The sequence below is a fragment of the Salmo trutta genome, chromosome 5 (genome assembly GCF_901001165.1).
Source record: "Salmo trutta chromosome 5, fSalTru1.1, whole genome shotgun sequence".
NCBI classification, from domain to species: Eukaryota; Metazoa; Chordata; class Actinopteri; order Salmoniformes; family Salmonidae; genus Salmo; species Salmo trutta.
This window is the reverse complement of record NC_042961.1, coordinates 52,154,918-52,176,189: the sequence shown is the minus strand read 5'-3', so window position 1 is coordinate 52,176,189 and position 21,272 is coordinate 52,154,918. Positions and strand designations below refer to the sequence as shown.

At 41.5% G+C, this 21,272-nt stretch overlaps 2 protein-coding genes and 2 long non-coding RNA genes across 17 annotated transcripts in view; 1 reads left to right on the top strand and 3 right to left on the bottom strand.

Annotated features, from left to right (window-relative positions):
• The window catches only part of LOC115194457 (H(+)/Cl(-) exchange transporter 3), a 56,875-nt gene extending 53,126 nt beyond the window's left edge, over positions 1-3,749 (top strand). For all 6 annotated transcript variants that reach the window (XM_029754165.1, XM_029754169.1, XM_029754167.1 and 3 more), the window contains one exon: positions 902-3,749. In XM_029754165.1, coding sequence (XP_029610025.1) covers positions 902-1,078 — 177 coding nt within the window. In that variant the 3' untranslated portion in view covers positions 1,079-3,749. The remainder of the gene's footprint in view (positions 1-901) is intronic.
• Positions 3,750-7,857: 4,108 nt separating this feature from the next.
• Positions 7,858-21,272, bottom strand: part of LOC115194453 (microfibrillar-associated protein 3-like) — a 29,172-nt gene continuing 15,757 nt past the window's right edge. For all 8 annotated transcript variants that reach the window (XM_029754157.1, XM_029754158.1, XM_029754156.1 and 5 more), the window contains 2 exons: positions 10,014-10,309; positions 7,858-9,810 (listed from right to left, as the gene is read on the bottom strand). In XM_029754157.1, the coding sequence (XP_029610017.1) occupies positions 9,142-9,810; positions 10,014-10,309 (965 nt within the window). In that variant the 3' untranslated portion in view covers positions 7,858-9,141. The remainder of the gene's footprint in view (positions 9,811-10,013; positions 10,310-21,272) is intronic.
• Positions 16,467-18,398, bottom strand: LOC115194455 (uncharacterized). The gene is made up of 3 exons (XR_003878365.1): positions 17,053-18,398; positions 16,624-16,638; positions 16,467-16,526 (listed from the first exon to the last, which is right to left on the bottom strand). It is a non-coding gene; the product is annotated as an uncharacterized LOC115194455 (long non-coding RNA).
• LOC115194456 (uncharacterized) overlaps positions 21,211-21,272 on the bottom strand; it is a 3,024-nt gene continuing 2,962 nt past the window's right edge. For both annotated transcript variants that reach the window (XR_003878366.1, XR_003878367.1), the window contains exon 3: positions 21,211-21,253. This is a non-coding gene — a long non-coding RNA (uncharacterized LOC115194456). The remainder of the gene's footprint in view (positions 21,254-21,272) is intronic.

Genomic DNA, 21,272 nt, shown 5'->3' with positions numbered 1-21,272 from the left:
GCTGCTGACATCTAGTTGTTATCCAGCTGCACACTCTTACAACGTCGTAATTGACACTTTCTGTGTTAGCAGAACTCATTTACATTTCAACCAATTGTGACCTGGCTCTGGGAAGAAGGGGGTACATGTAAGGGCGCCTGTAGCGATGACCCACATTGTATTGTAGATACAAGTGCTCTTGAATTAACCAGAAATGTTGAGTGAGCGTTCCAGTATGTGTATCTCTGACAAGGTGAAGGGTTGGTTGGTCGGTAAGGCAGAAGTGTTCTGCCTTGCTCTTCCTATAGTGTTCATCTCACCTGCTCTTCCTGTAGGTGTTCAGTAAATCTCCTCCTCAGGCTTCCAACGAGAATCACTCACTCACCATTCTCCCCTGGTTACTCACCCCCTCCTCTCCTCCTTCTGTCCTTCCTCGGCACCAGTGGGACTTGTTTTTGTTGGCCTGGCTGCATTGACGGTCACAGTCGGCTGAGTGGTTACTAAGTATTACTAAGTTCCCTTTATCACCTTGGGCTAACATACAGATACAGTGTGGTAGTAATGCTGCGTTACTTCTCTTGACTAAAATCTATCACTATTTGTCATTTTTATTTATGACATCTGATCATTAAGCTTCAGACCCCAAAATAATTAGTTTCCTCTGACATTAAACACATTTCCATCATTTTGTCAGTTGGTTAACAGAGCCCATTATTTAGGTTATTGATGCGTTATCATTCTGTGTTGATTGATTCCACTATATTGTATCCCCGGCCAAAACCACCACTGACTGACCGACCGACCGCACGAGCCAACAAAAACTTGTAATTCTCTCCCACACCAACCAGACTGCTCCCTGCCAGCTCCTCCGTGAATAACTATTTTCTTTCTACTCTCTCTATCAATCTCTCTCCCCCTGCAGGCGTCTCCTTGGTATTATCACAAAAAAAGATATCCTTCGTCATATGGCCCAGTTGACCAACCAAGACCCAGACAACATCATGTTCAACTAGTCACCTCCTTCCCAGGTCGTCACGATGAGGAGGAGAGCGAGGAGGAGGTGGTGCACCTACTGGAGGGTCGAGGCTCCTCTCTATGACACACAGCCCCCCCCGACCCTCCCACCCCATGGAACCCAGTCCCTAACCAGACTGACTGAGCCCCACAGAGCCCTAGTGGCCACAGGAAGGAAGAGACAGACAGACTAAAGGGACATTAAATGGCTGTTTTGAAGGATGTTCACAGTCGCAGCTACTACGGACTGGGACATATATACCCAAGGAACGCACTTTTAACACACACACACACACACACACATACAAACACAGATGCCACACTTGACCAATTGGACCTCCTACGCACACACACCCTTCATGCTCCCCCACCCTTGTCCTATTCCTATTGGTTTATACTAGCAGACATTGCTGTGAGCCTGATGCCTGGCTGACAGGGTGGGAGGTCAGAATGATCCTCTAGGACGCAAGGAGGGACCTTCAGACATGCTGATTGGCTGTCTGCCAGACGCCCTGCCAGGCTCCGACCCCACTGTGTCTTTCCCTCACACCCCGTCCATCCTCAAAATAATTGTTTACCTGTGAACTGTGTGTGAGAGCAATCAAGAGTGCTTGTGTATGTGTGTCACGAGCACCTCAACATTCCATTCAGGTTGTTATAGTAACCCCCCTAAAGACAACCGCTGTCTTGATATTAGACTGGGCCTCGGTCCAAGGGAGATTTGCTTTAATGTGTGAGGAGGAGAGAGAGAGCTAGAGGGTTGTCAAGGATACAAGCAGGATGTACTGTAGTAGTTGGTTCATGTCTGAGTGTATGGATGTGTGTTGTAGTTCAGTACGTGAAAACAGAAGAGTCTGATACTCATCAGTTACATGCTCACACAGTTCTTTAGTTCAACAGGGAGTATGTCCCATGAGGATGGAGACCTAGCAACTGACAGGGAAGGTGGGCAGAGTTTGTAAAAGAAAATATTAAAAAAGGTTGAGTTATTCTGTTGCTCTAACTGGAGATAACTTTTTTTTTTTACTATTGCTTTTAGTATTTATCTACATAATCAAGTAACGAGACAAAGTCAAGACTGGAAAACTGCACTTTTTTTCTTTCCAAGTGAACAAAATACATGATGATGATGTCGATGGGAATACTGCACAGTAACCGTGTCTTGACGATTTTGCTTTGCTTAATTAAGCTGTTTCATGGTGTGAGAAATGTTTCTTGCAACACTCCTCTGCCCAGTCGTCATCAAGAACAATTCAACATACATTTTTCTTTGCATGTCAGTTTAAACCAATATAAACCATTTAAAATCTACTTCCAGCATTCCGTGGTTGCGTCACAAATGGCACCCTATTCCCTATATAGTGCACTACTCTTGAACATGGCCCATAGGGCTCTGGTCTAAAGTAGTGCATTATAGACTGTGTACAACGCATTAGGAACATCTTAATATTGAGTTGCTGCCCCTTTTGCCCCTCAGAACAGCCTCAATTGGTCGGGGCATGGACTCTACAGGGTGTTTAAAAGCGTTCCACAGGGATGCTGGCCCATGTTGACTCCAATGCTTCAGTTGTGTCACATTGGCTGGTGGACCATTCTTGATACACACAGGAAACTCAAACCATTGCGCTTGGCCCCTACTACCATATGCCATTCAAAGGGCATGTAAAGCTTTTGTCTTGACCATTCACCCTCTGAATGGCATACATAAATAATTCATGTCTCAAGGCTTAAAAATCCTTCTTTAACCTGTCTCCTCCCCTTCATCTACACTGATTTGAAGTGGATTTAACAGGTGTCAGCAATAAGGGATCATGGCTTTCACCTGGTCATTGTAGATCATGGAAAGAGGTGTTTTAATGTTTTGTGGATAGGGAATAGGGCGTCGTTTGGGACACAAGCCCATATTTAATTCTTAAAAGCATGAATTGAAGGTACAACAACGCGGCGTACCATAGTTGTGCCACCAATTCCTTTAAACTTCAATAAAGTAAACGTGTATATTTCAGTTGTTGAAACGTACAGCACACCAAAGGCAATCATTTTGAACCAGCCACGTGTAAACCTAGACTCATGAAAAACTGTAAATAGGATCTTATGTCTGATTCACCCTTTAATGTGTGGCTCACCACACAGGAAGCAGTGACCTCACAATGCGTGCACCAGCCAAAGGAGTCCTCTTTCTCTCTTGCTTTGTTTCCATGACACGATGTGTAGAGTAGCACCTTACCTGCTGAGTGAAGGCTAAGGGTTGTGTCAATAATGCCACCCTTTCCCCTGTATAGTGCACTACTTTTGACCAGGGCCCAAAGGCCTCTGGTCAAAAGAAGTACACTTCATAGACTGTGTCCCAAATGGCACCCTCTTCCCTAAAGGGGGAAGGGCAGGTCATGACTACCGCTGCCAATGATTTTCACTCTAGTTTCTTACTATTGCAGTGACTGTCCTAGGTCATATTCGTTCGGGACCAAACTGAAGAAAAAAAACAGACTGAAACAGAGAGGGTCTAGTTGGACCCATTTTACATTGCCAAACGTTTTCCGTTGCTTGCCCTAATGGATACGACCTGCTGTCGGTTGATGAGGAGCGCATCATCCCCTCTGGTGGTTGTCTTCATATGGATCAATGTTTTTCCTTTATGGTAGTTGTTTAGTTGTACATTAGGCGGAATTGTATGTATGATTACATTGATTGTACATTTGAAAACTATATGTAAAGATTAAACATTTTGTTTAATTAAATGTGAATTGCAAAAAAAAGTGACTGGGTTCTTAACAAATGTTTTAAACATTTTAACAAGCATGTACTGGGGTAAAAGGCTGAACACACCTCACTGTCAGGCCGGTATTCTGCTATACAACTAAAATGTGTCAAAAGCTTTTCCAGTGACTGATTAATTTGACGGTACAGTACACCTAGGAACAAAGATCCAGATCATCTCTGTTCCCAGCAGTACACTAAACCCTTTTCACTGGTGTAGAAGAGAACGAGAGGGGGAACACTGGTGTAGAGAGAGAGGTTGGGTTCTGTCACCAACCCAAGGAGGCCCTGCAGCAGCACCTAGATCTTATGCACAAATTCTGTCAGGCCTGGGCCCTGACAAATGTCAGCAAGGCAAAAAATAATGGTGTTCCAAAAAAGGTCCAGTTACCAGGACCACAAATACAAATTCCATCTAGACACCGTTGTCCTAGAGCACACAAACTATACCTCAGCCTAAACATCAGCACCACAGGTAACTTCCAAAGCTGTGAACGATCTGAGACAAGGCAAGAAGGGCCTTCTATGCCACCAAAAGGAACATAAAATTCAACATACCAATTAGGATCAGGCTAAAAAATACTTGAATCAATTATAGAATCCATTGCCCTTTATGGTTGTGGAGGTCAGAGGTCCGCTCACCAAGAATTCACTGAATGGGTCAAACACCAAATTGAGGCTGCATGCAGAATTCTACAAAAATGTGTACAACTTAAAACACCAAATAAAGCACACAGAAGAATTAGGCCAATACCCACTAATTATCCAAATCCAGAAAAGAGAGACAATTCTACAACCACCAAAAAGGAAGCGATTCCCAAACCTTCCATAACAAAGCCATCACCTACAGAGATGAACCTGGAGAAGAGCCCCCTAAGCAAGCTGGTCCAGGGGCTCTGTTCACAATAGATGTCGACCGATTATGATTTTTCAACGCCGATACCGATTTATTGGAGGACCCAAAAACCGATACCGATTAATCGTCCGATTTGTAATAATGACAATTACAACAATACTGAATTAACACTTAACTTAATACATCAAATCTATTTAGCCTCAAATAAATGAAACATGCTCAATTTGGTTTAAATAATGCAAAAACAAAGTGTTGGAGAAGAAAGTAAAAGTGCAATATGTGCCATGTAAAAAAGCTAACTTTTAAGTTCCTTGCTCAGAACATATGAAAGCTGGTGGTTCCTTTTAACATGAGTCTTCAATATTCCCAGGTAAGAAGTTTTAGGTTGTAGTTATTATAGGACTATTTCTCTCTATATGATTTGTATTTCATATACCTTTGACTATTGGATGTTCTTATAGGCACTTTAGTATTGCCAGTGTAACAGTATAGCTTCCGTCCCTCTCCTCGCTCCTACTTGGGCTCAAACCAGGAACACATCGACAACAGCCACCCTCGAAGCAGCGTTACCCATGCAGAGCAAGGGGAACAACTACTCCAAGTCTCAGAGCGAGTGACGTTTGAAACGCTATTAGCGTGCACCCCGCTAACTAGCTAGCCATTTCACATCGGTTACACCAGCCTAATCTTGGGAGTTGACAGACTTGAAGTCATAAACAGCGCAATGCATTGCGAAGGGCTGCTGGCAAACGCATGAAAGTGCTGTATGAATGAATGCTTACGAGCCTGCTGGTGCCTACCACCGCTCAGACTGCTCTATCAAATCATAGACTTAATTATAATATAATAAACACACAGAAATATGAGCCTTAGGTCATTAATATGGTCGAATCCGGAAACTATCATCTCGAAAACAAAACGTTTTTCCTGTCAGTGAAATACGGAACCGTTTCATATTTTATCTAACGGGTAGCATCCCTAGGTCTAAATATTCCTGTTATGTTGCACAACCTTCAATGTTATGTCATAATTACGTAGAATTCTGGCAAATTAGTTCGCAACGAGCCAGGCGGCCCAAACTGTTGCATATACCCTGACTCTGCGTGCAATGAACGCAAAATGACACAATTTCACCTGGTTAATATTGCCTGCTAACCTGGATTTCTTTTAGCTAAATATGCAGGTTTAAAAATATACTTCTGTGTATTGATTTTAAGAAAGGCATTGATGTTTATGGTTAGGTACAGTCGTGCAACGATTGTGCTTTTTTCACAAATGCGCTTTTGTTAAATCATCCCCCGTTTGGCGAAGTCGGCTGTCTTTGTTAGGAAGAAATAGTCTTCACAGTTCGCAACGAGCCAGGCGGCCCAAACTGCTGCATATACCCTGACTCTGTTGCAAGAGAAGTGACACATTTTCCCTAGTTAAAAGAAATTCATGTTAGCAGGCAATATTAACTAAATATGCAAGTTTAAAAATATATACACTTGTGTATTGATTTTAAGAAAGGCATTGATGTTTATGGTTGGAGCAATGTGTACCTAAGCGATTATATGCAACACAGGACAGGCTAGATAAACTAGTAATATCATCAACCATGTGTAGTTAACTAGTGATTATGATTGATTGATTGTTTTTTATAAGATAAGTTTAAATGCTAGCTAGCAACTTACCTTGGCTTCTTACTGCATTCGCGTAACAGGCAGGCTCCTCGTGGAGTGCAATGTAAAGCAGGTGGTTAGAGCGTTGGACTAGTTAACCGTAAGGTTGCAAGATTGAGTCCCCGAGCTGACAAGGTAAAAATCTGTCGTTCTGCCCCTGAACAAGGCAGTTAACCCACCGTTCCTAGGCCATCATCGAAAAAAAGAATGTGTTAACTGACTTGCCTAGTTAAATAAGTCCCTTTTTTTTTTAACAAAAAATACAAACTAAAAATCGGCCAAATCAGCGTCCAAAAATACAGATTTCCGATTGTTATGAAAACTTGAAATCGGCCCTAATTAAATCGGCCATTCCGATGAATCGGTCAACCTCTAGTTCAAACAAACAGAACCCACAGAGCCCCCAGGACAGTAACACATTTAGACCCAACCAAATCATGAGAAAACAAAAAGATAATTACTTGACACATTGGAAAGAATTTACAAAAAAAGAGCAAACTAGAATGTTATTTGGCCCTAAAAAGAGTACAGTGGCAGAATGCCTGACCACTGTGACTGACCCAAACTTAAGGAAAGCATCGACTATGTACAGACTCAGTGAGCATAGCCTTGCTATTGAGAAACGCTGACCTGGCTCTCAAGGCAGGCTATGTGCACACTACCCACAACATGTGGAAACTGCTGCACTTCCTAACCTCCTGCCAAATATGACCATATTAGAGAGACATATTTCCCTCAGATTACACAGACCCACATCACAGCAGCAATATTTGTGACCGGTTGCCACAAGGGCAACCACTGAAGAACAAACACCGTTGTAAATACAACCCATATGTTTATTTTCCTTTTTGTACTTTAACTCTTTGCACATATGACATTTGAAATGTCTTCATTCTTCAGGAACTTTTGTGGGTGTAATATTTACTGTATATATTGTTTCTCTATTCCACTTGCTTGAAAGAGAAAATAAACACTTGGTTAAAGAACAGAAAGAGGAGGGGACTATGCCACCCAGACTTCCAACACAAACCAGTCTTTGTGAGAGTTGGAAGCAGTACATAGACAAAGCCTAGAAGTCAGCTTCTAGTGCCAGTCAGTTTACACTGTCGGATCACTCACACACACACGTCTCATATTACAGGGATCGTTCACGCTCTGTCAGTCACTGGCCTAGGACTGGTTTTCCATTCAAATGCTTATCTGCTCTACAAGCCTGTGTACCTGTCCTTTTAACATCCACTGGGCTAGTTCCATGTGTGTACACCGCCGTCGGTAGCGTCACATTACGCATGCTTAGGTTAATACTTTACTTCCCTTGAACATTCCTTCCTGCCAAGATGAGCAGTGAGCTAAAACAAATGTTTTCTTACTAGCTCGCGATTCATGTATAATGACCACCAAAACTATGGTTACAAGAACAAGATGGGTGCCTTTTGTTCTGGTGTAGTGGGAGCCGGCGAGGCTGATTGGGGGAATGAATCAGGTGACGATTAGGTGTCCTTGGTCCTCAGAGAAAGAGCGAGGGAGGGAGAGGCCTAGGACGGCCCATAATGTTTTGTTACTGCACAATTAAAACCAAACTGGAGGAAACCATGGTAACACACAGACTTTATTTTCACTACAAAAAAAGAGAGTATAGTTTAAAGCAGAGCAACATCAACCCCCACCCAGACTATTAAGCAGATAAAGTATTTTAGTCCCGTTAAAAGACTAATCCCAATACGTTGCACTCATTTCACATGCATCAGACTGTCAATGAAGCCTCTTTAATTAAAACATGTAGAGGGGGGAGGGGGCTGGGGTTTGAGGCCCATTTAAAACGAGATAAGAAACTTAACATATTACAAAAAGAAATGGGAGAAAAGAAGATGGAAATATTGGAAACAAACAGACCGTATAAAGACGGCAAAATTGTAAAACGTCTAACATCTAGGAAGTCAAAACACCACAGTGGGCATAATAATAATAATAAATGTAATTTCTCAAAATGTTTCAATGAACCACACTAGAAGGCCTATAGTGGCTATGCAATTGTTAATTACGTGCATCACAGACCAGAAGGCCTGAAACATCTAGGTCTTCAATCATCCCCTGAAATGTTATTCATGATCCAATAATTCAGCCGTTACAGAAGTTATATCAGTCTATATAAATCACTTGTATAGAGTTTAACTGACTAAATTTGACTATAGACCACACTTTCAAATCCATATTTTTTTTTCTCAGAGTCCAGCATGCATTTGACGTACTATAACATGATACTGAAACTTCAGGTCGGTTGGTTGTAACAGTGGTAGGATAATGTGCAGTCTTCTCAAGCTGAAACAAAAGAAGCCTTTGTGGTCTACTTAGTAACAGTGATTGCACAACGGCAGCTTGAAGAGCTCATTTATGAATTTATCATAAAACGGAATAATACTGCAAAGAGATAAAAGCATAACCGTCAACAAGTCGATCGTTTTTTTTCTTCCTGAAATCGATTTAGGAAATGCTTGAATCGGAAAAACAAACAGCTCTTTCGTCTGATCACTAATACTAATTAAAATGGCCCTTTGCAATGCTTTATACTTACGCATATCGCTTATTGGTCATCCTCTCCAGCCACAATATATTCAACATGAAGATCCATAAGCATGAAGGATGATGATTATACTCAATGTCTTATCAAGTTGATTTATTGGAATCCAGACTAGATTATTAGAATATAATCCAGATGGACCTACATACGTAGTATCTAGGTTCCAGTTTTAAACTAGTTCTGTTGAGAAATAAAATGACCTTTTCTTGACATATTCTATGTTTTTGAGGGTGGGGGAGGGAAATGCATAGGACAGGATCGTTCATCCCGTTATTTTTTTCTCCTCCTGTTGTTGTTTACACATAGCTTTCGTAAATCACCTGACCAGGCTGTGGCTTAGTAGTAACCTCTGGATCTGGCTCCGCCTCCAGCTCCACCCCCAACGCCGCCTCCTCCACTGGCTCCTGCTCCGGCTCGGAACCCTGCTCCTCTTGCTCCTCCTCCTCCTCCTCCTCTAGGTGCAGGGGAGCCAATGGCGGAGGAGATGAGGGCGTGGCCTCGGCCAGAGCCGGGGCCTCCATGGGCAGCGGAGGGTGGATGGACACCTGGATGGCGATGTGCTGAGGCTGCTCGTGCAACGAGGCGTCGTCAGAATCCGCTGCAGGGGATCCGGAACGCTCCCTCTCCCTCTCCCGGAGGATGGTGAAGACGTCACCGGGCCCCACCCCAACCAGGGCCCCCTGCACCAGGGCTGCCCGGCATCCCAATGCCCCGCCCAGGTGATGCCCCTCTGGGGCCTGGCGGAGGAACGTGTGCCTCATCTCCTCAACCCCCACCACTTCCAGGATCTCCTCCATGAAGGTGCGGCAGTTCATGATGAGCGGGGGCAGCGGGATGCTGCGGGCCAGCTCCTCGATGTAGCGGGCAAACTCCATGGTCTTGAACTGGGTCACCTTGGCCAGCTCCAGGGTCTTGGCTGATGTGATGATGGGGATACGCTTGGCGATCTCAAACGCCTTCTGGAGCTTTAAAATAGAAGAGAATAGATTGGAATTTAACTTTATTGGACATTTAATTATCATGGATGGAAAGGTTTCGATTTTTTAAATGTTTTATTAAAAACATCACCCATGTACATTCAAAACAGTTACACACACACACACACCCACAAAGTTACTAGCAAAGTCTTTGTACGATCCTCACAAGTATAGCAAAATGCGACACAAACCTTCTCGGCGCCCTCAGTGCGGAAGAAGTCGTTGATGGCCTTCTCAGTCTTCTTCAGGTGGCTGCTCATCATGCAGAGGCGCGTGATGTTGAGGATCATGATGATGGTGAAGGTGACGAGGCACACGACCACGTAGTAGGCCCCCAGATCCCCGCTGTGCAGGACCACGCGCATGGTCACCGTGCAGTTGGCGCTGCCGTGCACGTTGGACGCCATGCACGTGTACTTGCCACGGTCGGCGAACGTGATCTCTGTGATGTTGAGGATGCCATCGTCCGTCAGCAACCACTTGTCACCTTTCGGAGGAGAGAGAGATGGAGACAGTCATTTAGAGGACTGTAGCTTCAAAATCGGCCCCCACCAATTAAACCCAAAATTCACCCAAACTAACTGTCGGTTTTTCACATGAACAATGGTAAAGGACAGACTTAACTAGAACAGCTCATGATACATTGCTACAGAAAGAAATATCATACCATAGAAACAGGGTCGATTTTCCTTCAAGGAATGAGCTATCCTTTCTATTTCTATGGTTCAATCAAGTCACAGGAGGCTGCAGAGGGGAGGACGGCTCATAATAATGGCTGTATCGGAGCAAATGGAATGGCATCAAGCACCTGGAAACCATGTGTTTGATGCCATTCCATTACCACGAGCCCGTTCTCCCCAATTAAGGTGCCACCAACCTCTTGTGATTCAAGGTCAGTGCAATATGCATTTCCTGGTTGCAAAGACAGCAGCCAGGCCAGGCTATGCTAGGCCAGGCCAGGCTATGCTAGGCCAGGCTATGCTAGGCTAGGCATCTACTAGTTTTTCCAAGACAGTCACGTGCAACAGCTTTTTATAGCTAGCTGCCATGGCCAGGCTTTCTGAGAAGGCCTTTGGGTTTGCACTGCATAGAAAGAGAAGGAATAGAATGGAAATTCCCATTCAACCCATCCCCCCCCCCAAAAAAAAATTTCTAAAATCATTCTATTTTTATGCTTCCACTGTACTTCTTGGGTCCGGAAGCCACTTTATAGCTCTCCCTCATCACGTTACCTTTGGAATCAGGCTATGCCACTAATGAAATGCATGTTTTTGGCACAGAGCTCGATTCATTCATTATCCCCCATAATCTAGGCCTATAAAGGACTCCTCTAATTAATTTATTGCAACAAACAGCGATTCATTAATCCACTAAGTAGGTTGCATAATTGATATTATTGAGTGATAATATTATGCCAACTGCAGGACTGTCCTCAAGCCTGCAATCCAGCAACCAGCTATTTTTAAACATACTTTGGATTGAAATCCTCGACCCCCCGAAGCGGACCAGTCTTCCCTTTTTATTAGTTCCTGAGAAACCATCTGTGTTTCATTAGTCTATTGTTGATACAGTCCAAAAACATGTTGCATGTCAACAATCAAGTTCTCTAGATATAGAACTTTCAAAATACAGAAAGTGTCACAGTACGATGCATTTTGTTCCTTGTTTATTTAAATTTCTCCATTCCAAATGGCACCCTATTCCCTATTTAGTGCACTACTTTTGATCAGGGCCTATAGGGCTCTGGTTAAAAGTAGTGTGACTTAATAGTAATAAATGGGCCTTCTATAGCGCTTTTCAAGGACCCAATGTTGCTTTCAAATTTATAGAAATGAAAAAGAAAACAGGAGTCAAAACAAACTAAACAAAACAGACTAAACAAGACATGAATAAAGAGAGGGTTGGGCTCAAAGAAGGGAAAGGGTAAGCCTTTTCAAAGAGGTGGGGCTATAGGAGGGACTGAAAGATGGTGATGAACGCAGAGTCACGCATGGCTAGAGGGATGGAGTCCCAGAGCCTAGGAGCAAACCTGGAGAAGGCCCTGTTTCCGAAGCTTGGTCCTGGGGATGACAAGGTGAATAGAGAATAGGGTGCCATTTGGGATGCAGCCTGTGGTCAATATTTAAATAGAGAGTGGGGCTGAGGAAAGCTGCAATCTGTCTGGGAAAATACCATGTGGTGCTTGCTGGTGAACAGGGAGACAAACGCCTGGAGCGGAACACAAACAAACAAGCTATCATGTAAATGTAGAACCAAGGAAGTAGCCAGCCAAACATTAAAGCATGTTACAAACATCTGTCGAAATTGGTTCGTCTTCCTCTACTACTAGGCTACAACTAATCTTGGTATAATATCCAATTTATTAAGAAGCTCTTTTGTTATACCCATCAAGGCAAAATATCCTGAACAAAAATATTAACGCAACATGCTCGCACTCCAGCAGGTATATCTCTCTGGTCACCCCCAAAGCCAATTCCTCCTTTGGTCGTCTCTCCTTCCAGTTCTCTGCTGCCAATGACTGGAACGAACTACAAAAATCTCTGAAACTCGAAACACTTATCTCCCTCACTAGCTTTAAGCACCAGCTATCAGAGCAGCTCACAGATCACTGCACCTGTACATAGCCCATCTAGAATTTAGCCCAAACAACTACCACTTCCCCTACTGTATTTATTTCTTTATTTTGCTCCTTTGCACCCCATTATTTCTACTTTGCACTTTCTTCCACTACAAATCTACCATTCCAGTGTTTTACTTGCTATATTGTATTTACTTTGCCACCATGGCCTTTTTTGCCTTTACCTCTCTTATCTCACCTCATTTGCTCACATTGTATATAGACTTATTTTTCTACTGTATTATATTGACTGTATGTTTGTTTTACTCCATGTGTAACTCTGTGTTGTTGTATGTGTCGAACTGCTTTGCTTTATCTTGGCCAGGTCCCAATTGTAAATGAGAACTTGTTCTCAACTTGCCTTCCTGGTTAAATAAAGGTGAAAATAAAAAGCAACAATTTTACTGAGTTACAATTCACAAGGAAATCAGTCAATTTAAATAAATAAGGCCCTAATCTATGGATTTCACATGACTGGGTAGAGGCCCACCCACTGGGGAGCCAGGCCCAGCCAATCAGAATAAATTCTCTCTCACAAAGGGGCTTCATTACAGAAATGAATACTCCTCAGTTTCATCAGCTGTCCGGTTGCAGGTCTCAGACGATCCTGCAGGTGAAAAGCCAGATGTGGAGGTCCTGGGCTGGCGTGGTTACACCTAGTCTGCGGTTCTGAGGCCGGTTGGACGTAATGCCAAATTCTCTAAAACGACATTGGAGGCGGCTTATGGTAGAGAAATTAACATTACATTATCTGGCAACAGCTCTGGTGGACATCCCTGCAGTCAGCATGGCAATTGCACGCCCCTCAAAACATCTGTGGCATTGTGTTGTGTGACAAAACTGCACATTTTAGAGTGGCCTTTTAGTGTCCCCAGCACAAGGTGCACCTGTGTAATGATCATGCTGTTTAATCAGCTTCTTGATATGCCACACCTGTCAGGTGGATGGATTATCTTGGGAAAGGAGAAATGCTCACTAACAGGGATGTAAACAAATTTGTGCACAAAAGTTGAGAGAAATACGATTTTTGTGCGTATGGAACATTTCTGGGATTTTTTATGTCAGCTCATGAAACATGGAACCAGCACTTTAATGTTGTGTTTATATTTTTGTTCAGTATAAATGTCATCCAGGCTATATTTCACCATGGTCTACATTGACCACTATTCTCCTATCGCTGCATGAAGTGGCATCATCTGCCATTGCGTTAGAACATCAATGTACGTAGGCATGTGGTGAGACAGTGGATGGATGGATGACTTCACGTCTCTCTCTCTCTCCAGATTCTGACAGCTCATCCTGAGTGGGTGGGTGACTCAGAGGAAGAGAGAGCATCACAGAATGAGAGAGAGCATGAAACCAATTCTGGAGGCGAGTAGTGTTAGGCTTAAGACAGAGCATGAATAGACTAGTACACACACACACCTTCGCTTCCCACACACACAAACTTAAATCCATGAAGCCTCCAGCCTGTCTGTCGTGTCTCTAAAAAAACTGAACGCGTAAAGGAAATGTACCGGGGAACCTGGACATCAATTTATTTCCATGAGACTAGAGAGACTTCTAAGCGTATACACCCCTGCCCCCGTGTGAAGTGTTTCAAGGCTTCCTTCGAAAGTACGTGAGCGTGTGGAAAGCAAAAGCCCTCTAAAAAACAAGTGTCAACAGCTAGAAAAGAAAAGTAGTGAGCAACAGGGCAGAAACAACTGTTGTGCATGTCATAACAGGTCCGTGACAGAGCCTTGTGGAGCATGAAGTCTTCTACTGACTGGCTCACTGTCATCCATCAGTAAAATAGCCCCAGCTATGACCACAACAAACATCAATCTAAACATTGACAAATGTATTAAATGTTATTTGCATGCTACAGGTAACAGGCCCTAGTGGTTCAGTAATGATTGTTGCGCCAGAGCAAGTTCCAACAGGTCTGTTCAAAATGGAACCCACAATGCTCATTTAGCATTCCTGTTTTATAGCAGGTGACTCACACGGTTAAAAGCTTAGATTCTTCATTATTGTAGCCGACTATTTATCTGGAACATCTTTTCTACATAGACAGTATTCTCTCTACATAGACAGTATTCTCTCTACATAGACAGTATTCTCTCTACATAGACAGTATTCTCTCTACATAGACAGTATTCTCTCTACATAGACAGTATTCTCTCTACATAGACAGTATTCTCTCTACATAGACAGTATTCTCTCTACATATTTTCTACATAGACAGTATTCTCTCTACATAGACAGTATTCTCTCTACATAGACAGTATTCTCTCTACATAGACAGTATTCTCTCTACATAGACAGTATTCTCTCTACATCTTTTCTCAACTCCTTTTTCTCTCCCCCCCACCCCCACATATAGCTGATAGATTAGGACTGAATGAAATAAATTATCCTATTAGTATCCTACCCGTTAGTATAATAGTAGTATCCTACCCATTTGTATGCCACCTGATTGCATCCTACCTGTTGATATGCTATTAGTGTCCTACCCGTTTGTATCCTACCTGTTAGTATACTACGAGTATCCTACCTGTTACTATCCTACATGTTAGTCTCCAATTAGTATACTACCTGTTAGTATCCTATTAATATCTTACCTGTTAGTATCCTACCTGTTAGTATCCTACCTGTTAGTATCCTATTAATATCTTACCTGTTAGTATCCTACCTGTTAGTATCCTATTAATATCCTACCTGTTAGTATCCTACCTGTTAGTATCCTACCTGTTAGTATCCTACCTGTTAGTATCCTATTAATATCTTACCTGTTAGTATCCTACCTGTTAGTATCCTACCTGTTAGTATCCTATTAATATCTTACCTGTTAGTATCCTACCTGTTAGTATCCTATTAATATCCTACCTGTTAGTATCCTACCTGTTAGTATCCTACCTGTTAGTATCCTACCTGTTAGTATCCTATTAATATCTTACCTGTTAGTATCTTACCTGTTAGTATCCTATTAATATCCTACCTGTTAGTATCCTACCTGTTAGTATCCTATTAATATCCTACCTGTTAGTATCCTACCTGTTAGTATCCTATTAATATCCTACCTGTTAGTATCCTACCTGTTAGTATCCTATTAATATCCTACCTGTTAGTATCCTACCTGTTAGTATCCTATTAACATCCTACCTGTTAGTATCCTACCTGTTAGTATCCTACCTGTTAGTATCCTATTAATATCCTACCTGTTAGTATCCAACCTGTTAGTATCCTATTAATATCCTACCTGTTAGTATCCTACCTGTTAGTATCCTATTAATATCCTACCTGTTAGTATCCTACCTGTTAGTATCCTACCTGTTAGTATCCTATTAATATCCTACCTGTTAGTATCCTACCTGTTAGTATCCTATTAATATCCTACCTGTTAGTATCCTACCTGTTAGTATCCTACCTGTTAGTATCCTATTAATATCCTACCTGTTAGTATCCTACCTGTTAGTATCCTATTAACATCCTACCTGTTAGTATCCTACCTGTTAGTATCCTATTAATATCCTACCTGTTAGTATCCAACCTGTTAGTATCCTATTAATATCCTACCTGTTAGTATCCTATTAATATCCTACCTGTTAGTATCCTACCTGTTAGTATCCTATTAATATCCTACCTGTTAGTATCCTACCTGTTAGTATCCTACCTGTTAGTATCCTATTAATATCCTACCTGTTAGTATCCTACCTGTTAGTATCCTACCTGTTAGTATCCTATTAATATCCTACCTGTTAGTATCCTACCTGTTAGTATCCTATTAACATCCTACCTGTTAGTATCCTACCTGTTAGTATCCTATTAATATCCTACCTGTTAGTATCCAACCTGTTAGTATCCTATTAATATCCTACCTGTTAGTATCTTACCTGTTAGTATCCTATTAATATCCTACCTGTTAGTATCCTACCTGTTAGTATCCTACCTGTTAGTATCCTATTAATATCCTACCTGTTAGTATCCTACCTGTTAGTATCCTACCTGTTAGTATCCTACCTGTTAGTATCCTATTAATATCCTACCTGTTAGTATCCTACCTGTTAGTATCCTACCTGTTAGTATCCTATTAATATCCTACCTGTTAGTATCCAACCTGTTAGTATCCTACCTGTTAGTATCCTATTAATATCCTACCTGTTAGTATCCAACCTGTTAGTATCCTATTAATATCTTACCTGTTAGTATCCTACCTGTTAGTATCCTATTAATATCTTACCTGTTAGTATCCTACCTGTTAGTATCCTACCTGTTAGTATCCTATTAATATCTTACCTGTTAGTATTCTACCTGTTAGTATCCTATTAATATCCTACCTGTTAGTATCCTATTAACATCCTACCTGTTAGTATCCTACCTGTTAGTATCCTACCTGTTAGTATCCTATTAATATCCTACCTGTTAGTATCCAACCTGTTAGTATCCTATTAATATCCTACCTGTTAGTATCCTACCTGTTAGTATCCTATTAATATCCTACCTGTTAGTATCCTACCTGTTAGTATCCTACCTGTTAGTATCCTATTAATATCCTACCTGTTAGTATCCTACCTGTTAGTATCCTACCTGTTAGTATCCTATTAATATCCTACCTGTTAGTATCCTACCTGTTAGTATCCTACCTGTTAGTATCCTATTAATATCCTACCTGTTAGTATCCAACCTGTTAGTATCCTATTAATATCTTACCTGTTAGTATCCTACCTGTTAGTATCCTATTAATATCTTACCTGTTAGTATCCTACCTGTTAGTATCCTACCTGTTAGTATCCTATTAATATCTTACCTGTTAGTATTCTACCTGTTAGTATCCTATTAATATCCTACCTGTTAGTATTCTACCTGTTAGTATCCTACCTGTTAGTATCCTACCTGTTCGTATCCTATTAATATCTTACCTGTTAGTATCCTACCTGTTAGTATCCTATTAATATCTTACCTGTTAGTATCCTGTTAGTATCCTACCTGTTAGTATCCTACCTGTTAGTATCCTACCTGTTAGTATCTTACCTGTTAGTATCTTACCTGTTAGTATCCTACCTGTTCGTATCCTATTAATATCTTACCTGTTAGTATCCTATTAATATCTTACCTGTTAGTATCCTACCTGTTTGTATCCTACCTGTTAGTATCCTACCTGTTAGTATCCTACCTGTTCGTATCCTATTAATATCTTACCTGTTAGTATCCTACCTGTTAGTATCCTATTAATATCCTACCTGTTAGTATCCTACCTGTTCGTATCCTATTAATATCTTACCTGTTAGTATCCTACCTGTTCGTATCCTATTAATATCTTACCTGTTAGTATCCTACCTGTTAGTATCCTATTAATATCCTACCTGTTAGTATCCTACCTGTTCGTATCCTATTAATATCTTACCTGTTAGTATCCTACCTGTTAGTATCCTTTTAATATCTTACCTGTTAGTATCCTATTAATATCTTACCTGTTAGTATCTTACCTGTTAGTATCCTACCTGTTAGTATCCTACCTGTTAGTATCCTATTAATATCTTACCTGTTAGTATTCTACCTGTTAGTATCCTATGAATATCGTACCTGTTAGTATCCTACCTGTTAGTATCCTACCTGTTAGTATCCTATTAATATCCTACCTGTTAGTATCCTACCTGTTAGTATCCTATTAATATCCTACCTGTTAGTATCCTACCTGTTAGTATGCTACATGTTAGTCTCCAATTAGGATCCTCCTACCTGTTAGTATCCTATCAGGATCCTCCAACCTGTTAGTATCCTATCAGGATCCTCCAACCTGTTAGTATCCTATCAGGATCCTCCAACCTGTTAGTATCCTATCAGGATCCTCCAACCTGTTAGTGTCCCATTACCCCCTCCCGCCTGTTAGTGTCCCATTACCCGCTCCCGCCTGTTAGTATTCTATTAGTCTCCCGCCTGTTAGTATTCTATTAGTCTCCCGCCTGTTTGTTAGTCTCCCGCCTGTTAGTATTCTATTAGTCTCCCGCCTGTTAGTATTCTATTAGTCTCCCGCCTGTTTGTATTCTATTAGTCTCCCGCCTGTTAGTATTCTATTAGTCTCCCGCCTGTTAGTATTCTATTAGTCTCCCGCCTGTTAGTATTCTATTAGTCTCCCCGCCTGTTAGTATTCTATTAGTCTCCCGCCTGTTAGTATTCTATTAGTCTCCCGCCTGTTAGTATTCTATTAGTCTCCCGCCTGTTAGTATTCTATTAGTCTCCCGCCTGTTAGTATTCTATTAGTCTCCCGCCTGTTAGTATTCTATTAGTCTCCCGCCTGTTAGTATTCTATTAGTCTCCCGCCTGTTAGTATTCTATTAGTCTCCCGCCTGTTAGTATTCTATTAGTCTCCCGCCTGTTAGTATTCTATTAGTCTCCCGCCTGTTAGTATTCTATTAGTCTCCCGCCTGTTAGTATTCTATTAGTCTCCCGCCTGTTAGTATTCTATTAGTCTCCCGCCTGTTAGTATTCTACTAGTCTCCCGCCTGTTAGTATTCTACTAGTCTCCCGCCTGTTAGTATTCTACTAGTCTCCCGCCTGTTAGTATTCTATTAGTCTCCCGCCTGTTAGTATTCTATTAGTCTCCCGCCTGTTAGTATTCTATTAGTCTCCCGCCTGTTAGTATTCTATTAGTCTCCCGCCTGTTAGTATTCTATTAGTCTCCCGCCTGTTAGTATTCTATTAGTCTCCCGCCTGTTAGTATTCTATTAGTCTCCCGCCTGTTAGTATTCTATTAGTCTCCCGCCTGTTAGTATTCTATTAGTCTCCCGCCTGTTAGTATTCTATTAGTCTCCCGCCTGTTAGTATTCTACTAGTCTCCCGCCTGTTAGTATTCTATTAGTCTCCAACTACTATCCTACCTATTAGTATTCTATTAGTCTCCTGCCTGTTAGTATTATATTAGTCTCCTGCCTGTTAGTATTCTATTAGTCTCCTGCCTGTTAGTATTCTATTAGTCTCCTGCCTGTTAGTATTCTATTAGTCTCCTGCCTGTTAGTATAATATTAGTCTCCCGCCTGTTAGTCTCCTACTACTATCCTACCTGTTAGTATTCTATTAGTCTCCAACTACTATCCTACCTGTTAGTATTCTATTAGTCTCCCGCCTGTTAGTATTCTATTAGTCTCCCGCCTGTTTGTTAGTCTCCCGCCTGTTAGTATTCTATTAGTCTCCCGCCTGTTAGTATTCTATTAGTCTCCTACCTGTTAGTATTCTATTAGTCTCCAACTACTATCCTGCCTGTTAGTATTCTATTAGTCTCCTGCCTGTTAGTATTCTATTAGTCTCCTGCCTGTTAGTATTCTATTAGTCTCCTGCCTGTTAGTATTCTATTAGTCTCCTGCCTGTTAGTATTATATTAGTCTCCCGCCTGTTAGTCTCCTACTACTATCCTACCTGTTAGTATTCTATTAGTCTCCAACTACTATCCTACCTGTTAGTATTCTATTAGTCTCCCGCCTGTTAGTATTCTATTAGTCTCCCGCCTGTTTGTTAGTATTCTATTAGTCTCCCGCCTGTTTGTTAGTATTCTATTAGTCTCCCGCCTGTTAGTATTCTATTAGTCTCCCGCCTGTTAGTATTCTATTAGTCTCCTGCCTGTTAGTATTCTATTAGTCTCCTGCCTGTTAGTATAATATTAGTCTCCCGCCTGTTAGTCTCCTACTACTATCCTACCTGTTAGTATTCTATTAGTCTCCAACTACTATCCTACCTGTTAGTATTCTATTAGTCTCCCGCCTGTTAGTATTCTATTAGTCTCCCGCCTGTTTGTTAGTCTCCCGCCTGTTAGTATTCTATTAGTCTCCCGCCTGTTAGTATTCTATTAGTCTCCTACCTGTTAGTATTCTATTAGTCTCCAACTACTATCCTACCTGTTAGTATTCTATTAGTCTCCTGCCTGTTAGTATTCTATTAGTCTCCTGCCTGTTAGTATTCTATTAGTCTCCTGCCTGTTAGTATTCTATTAGTCTCCTGCCTGTTAGTATTATATTAGTCTCCCGCCTGTTAGTCTCCTACTACTATCCTACCTGTTAGTATTCTATTAGTCTCCAACTACTATCCTACCTGTTAGTATTCTATTAGTCTCCCGCCTGTTAGTATTCTATTAGTCTCCCGCCTGTTTGTTAGTATTCTATTAGTCTCCCGCCTGTTTGTTAGTATTCTATTAGTCTCCCGCCTGTTAGTATTCTATTAGTCTCCCGCCTGTTAGTATTCTATTAGTCTCCCGCCTGTTAGTATTCTATTAGTCTCCCGCCTGTTAGTATTCTATTAGTCTCCAACTACTATCCTACCTGTTAGTATTCTATTAGTCTCCTGCCTGTTAGTATTCTATTAGTCTCCTGCCTGTTAGTATTCTATTAGTCTCCTGCCTGTTAGTATTCTATTAGTCTCCTGCCTGTTAGTCTCCTACTACTATCCTACCTGTTAGTATTCTATTAGTCTCCCGCCTGTTAGTATTCTATTAGTCTCCCGCCTGTTAGTATTCTATTAGTCTCCCGCCTGTTAGTATTCTATTAGTCTCCCGCCCGTTAGTATTCTATTAGTCTCCCGCCTGTTAGTATTCTATTAGTCTCCCGCCTGTTAGTATTCTATTAGTCTCCCGCCTGTTAGTATTCTATTAGTCTCCCGCCTGTTAGTATTCTATTAGTCTCCCGCCTGTTAGTATTCTATTAGTCTCCCGCCTGTTAGTATTCTATTAGTCTCCCGCCTGTTAGTATTCTATTAGTCTCCCGCCTGTTAGTATTCTATTAGTCGCCCGCCTGTTAGTATTCTATTAGTCTCCCGCCTGTTAGTCTCCTACTACTATCCTGCCTGTTAGTATTCTATTAGT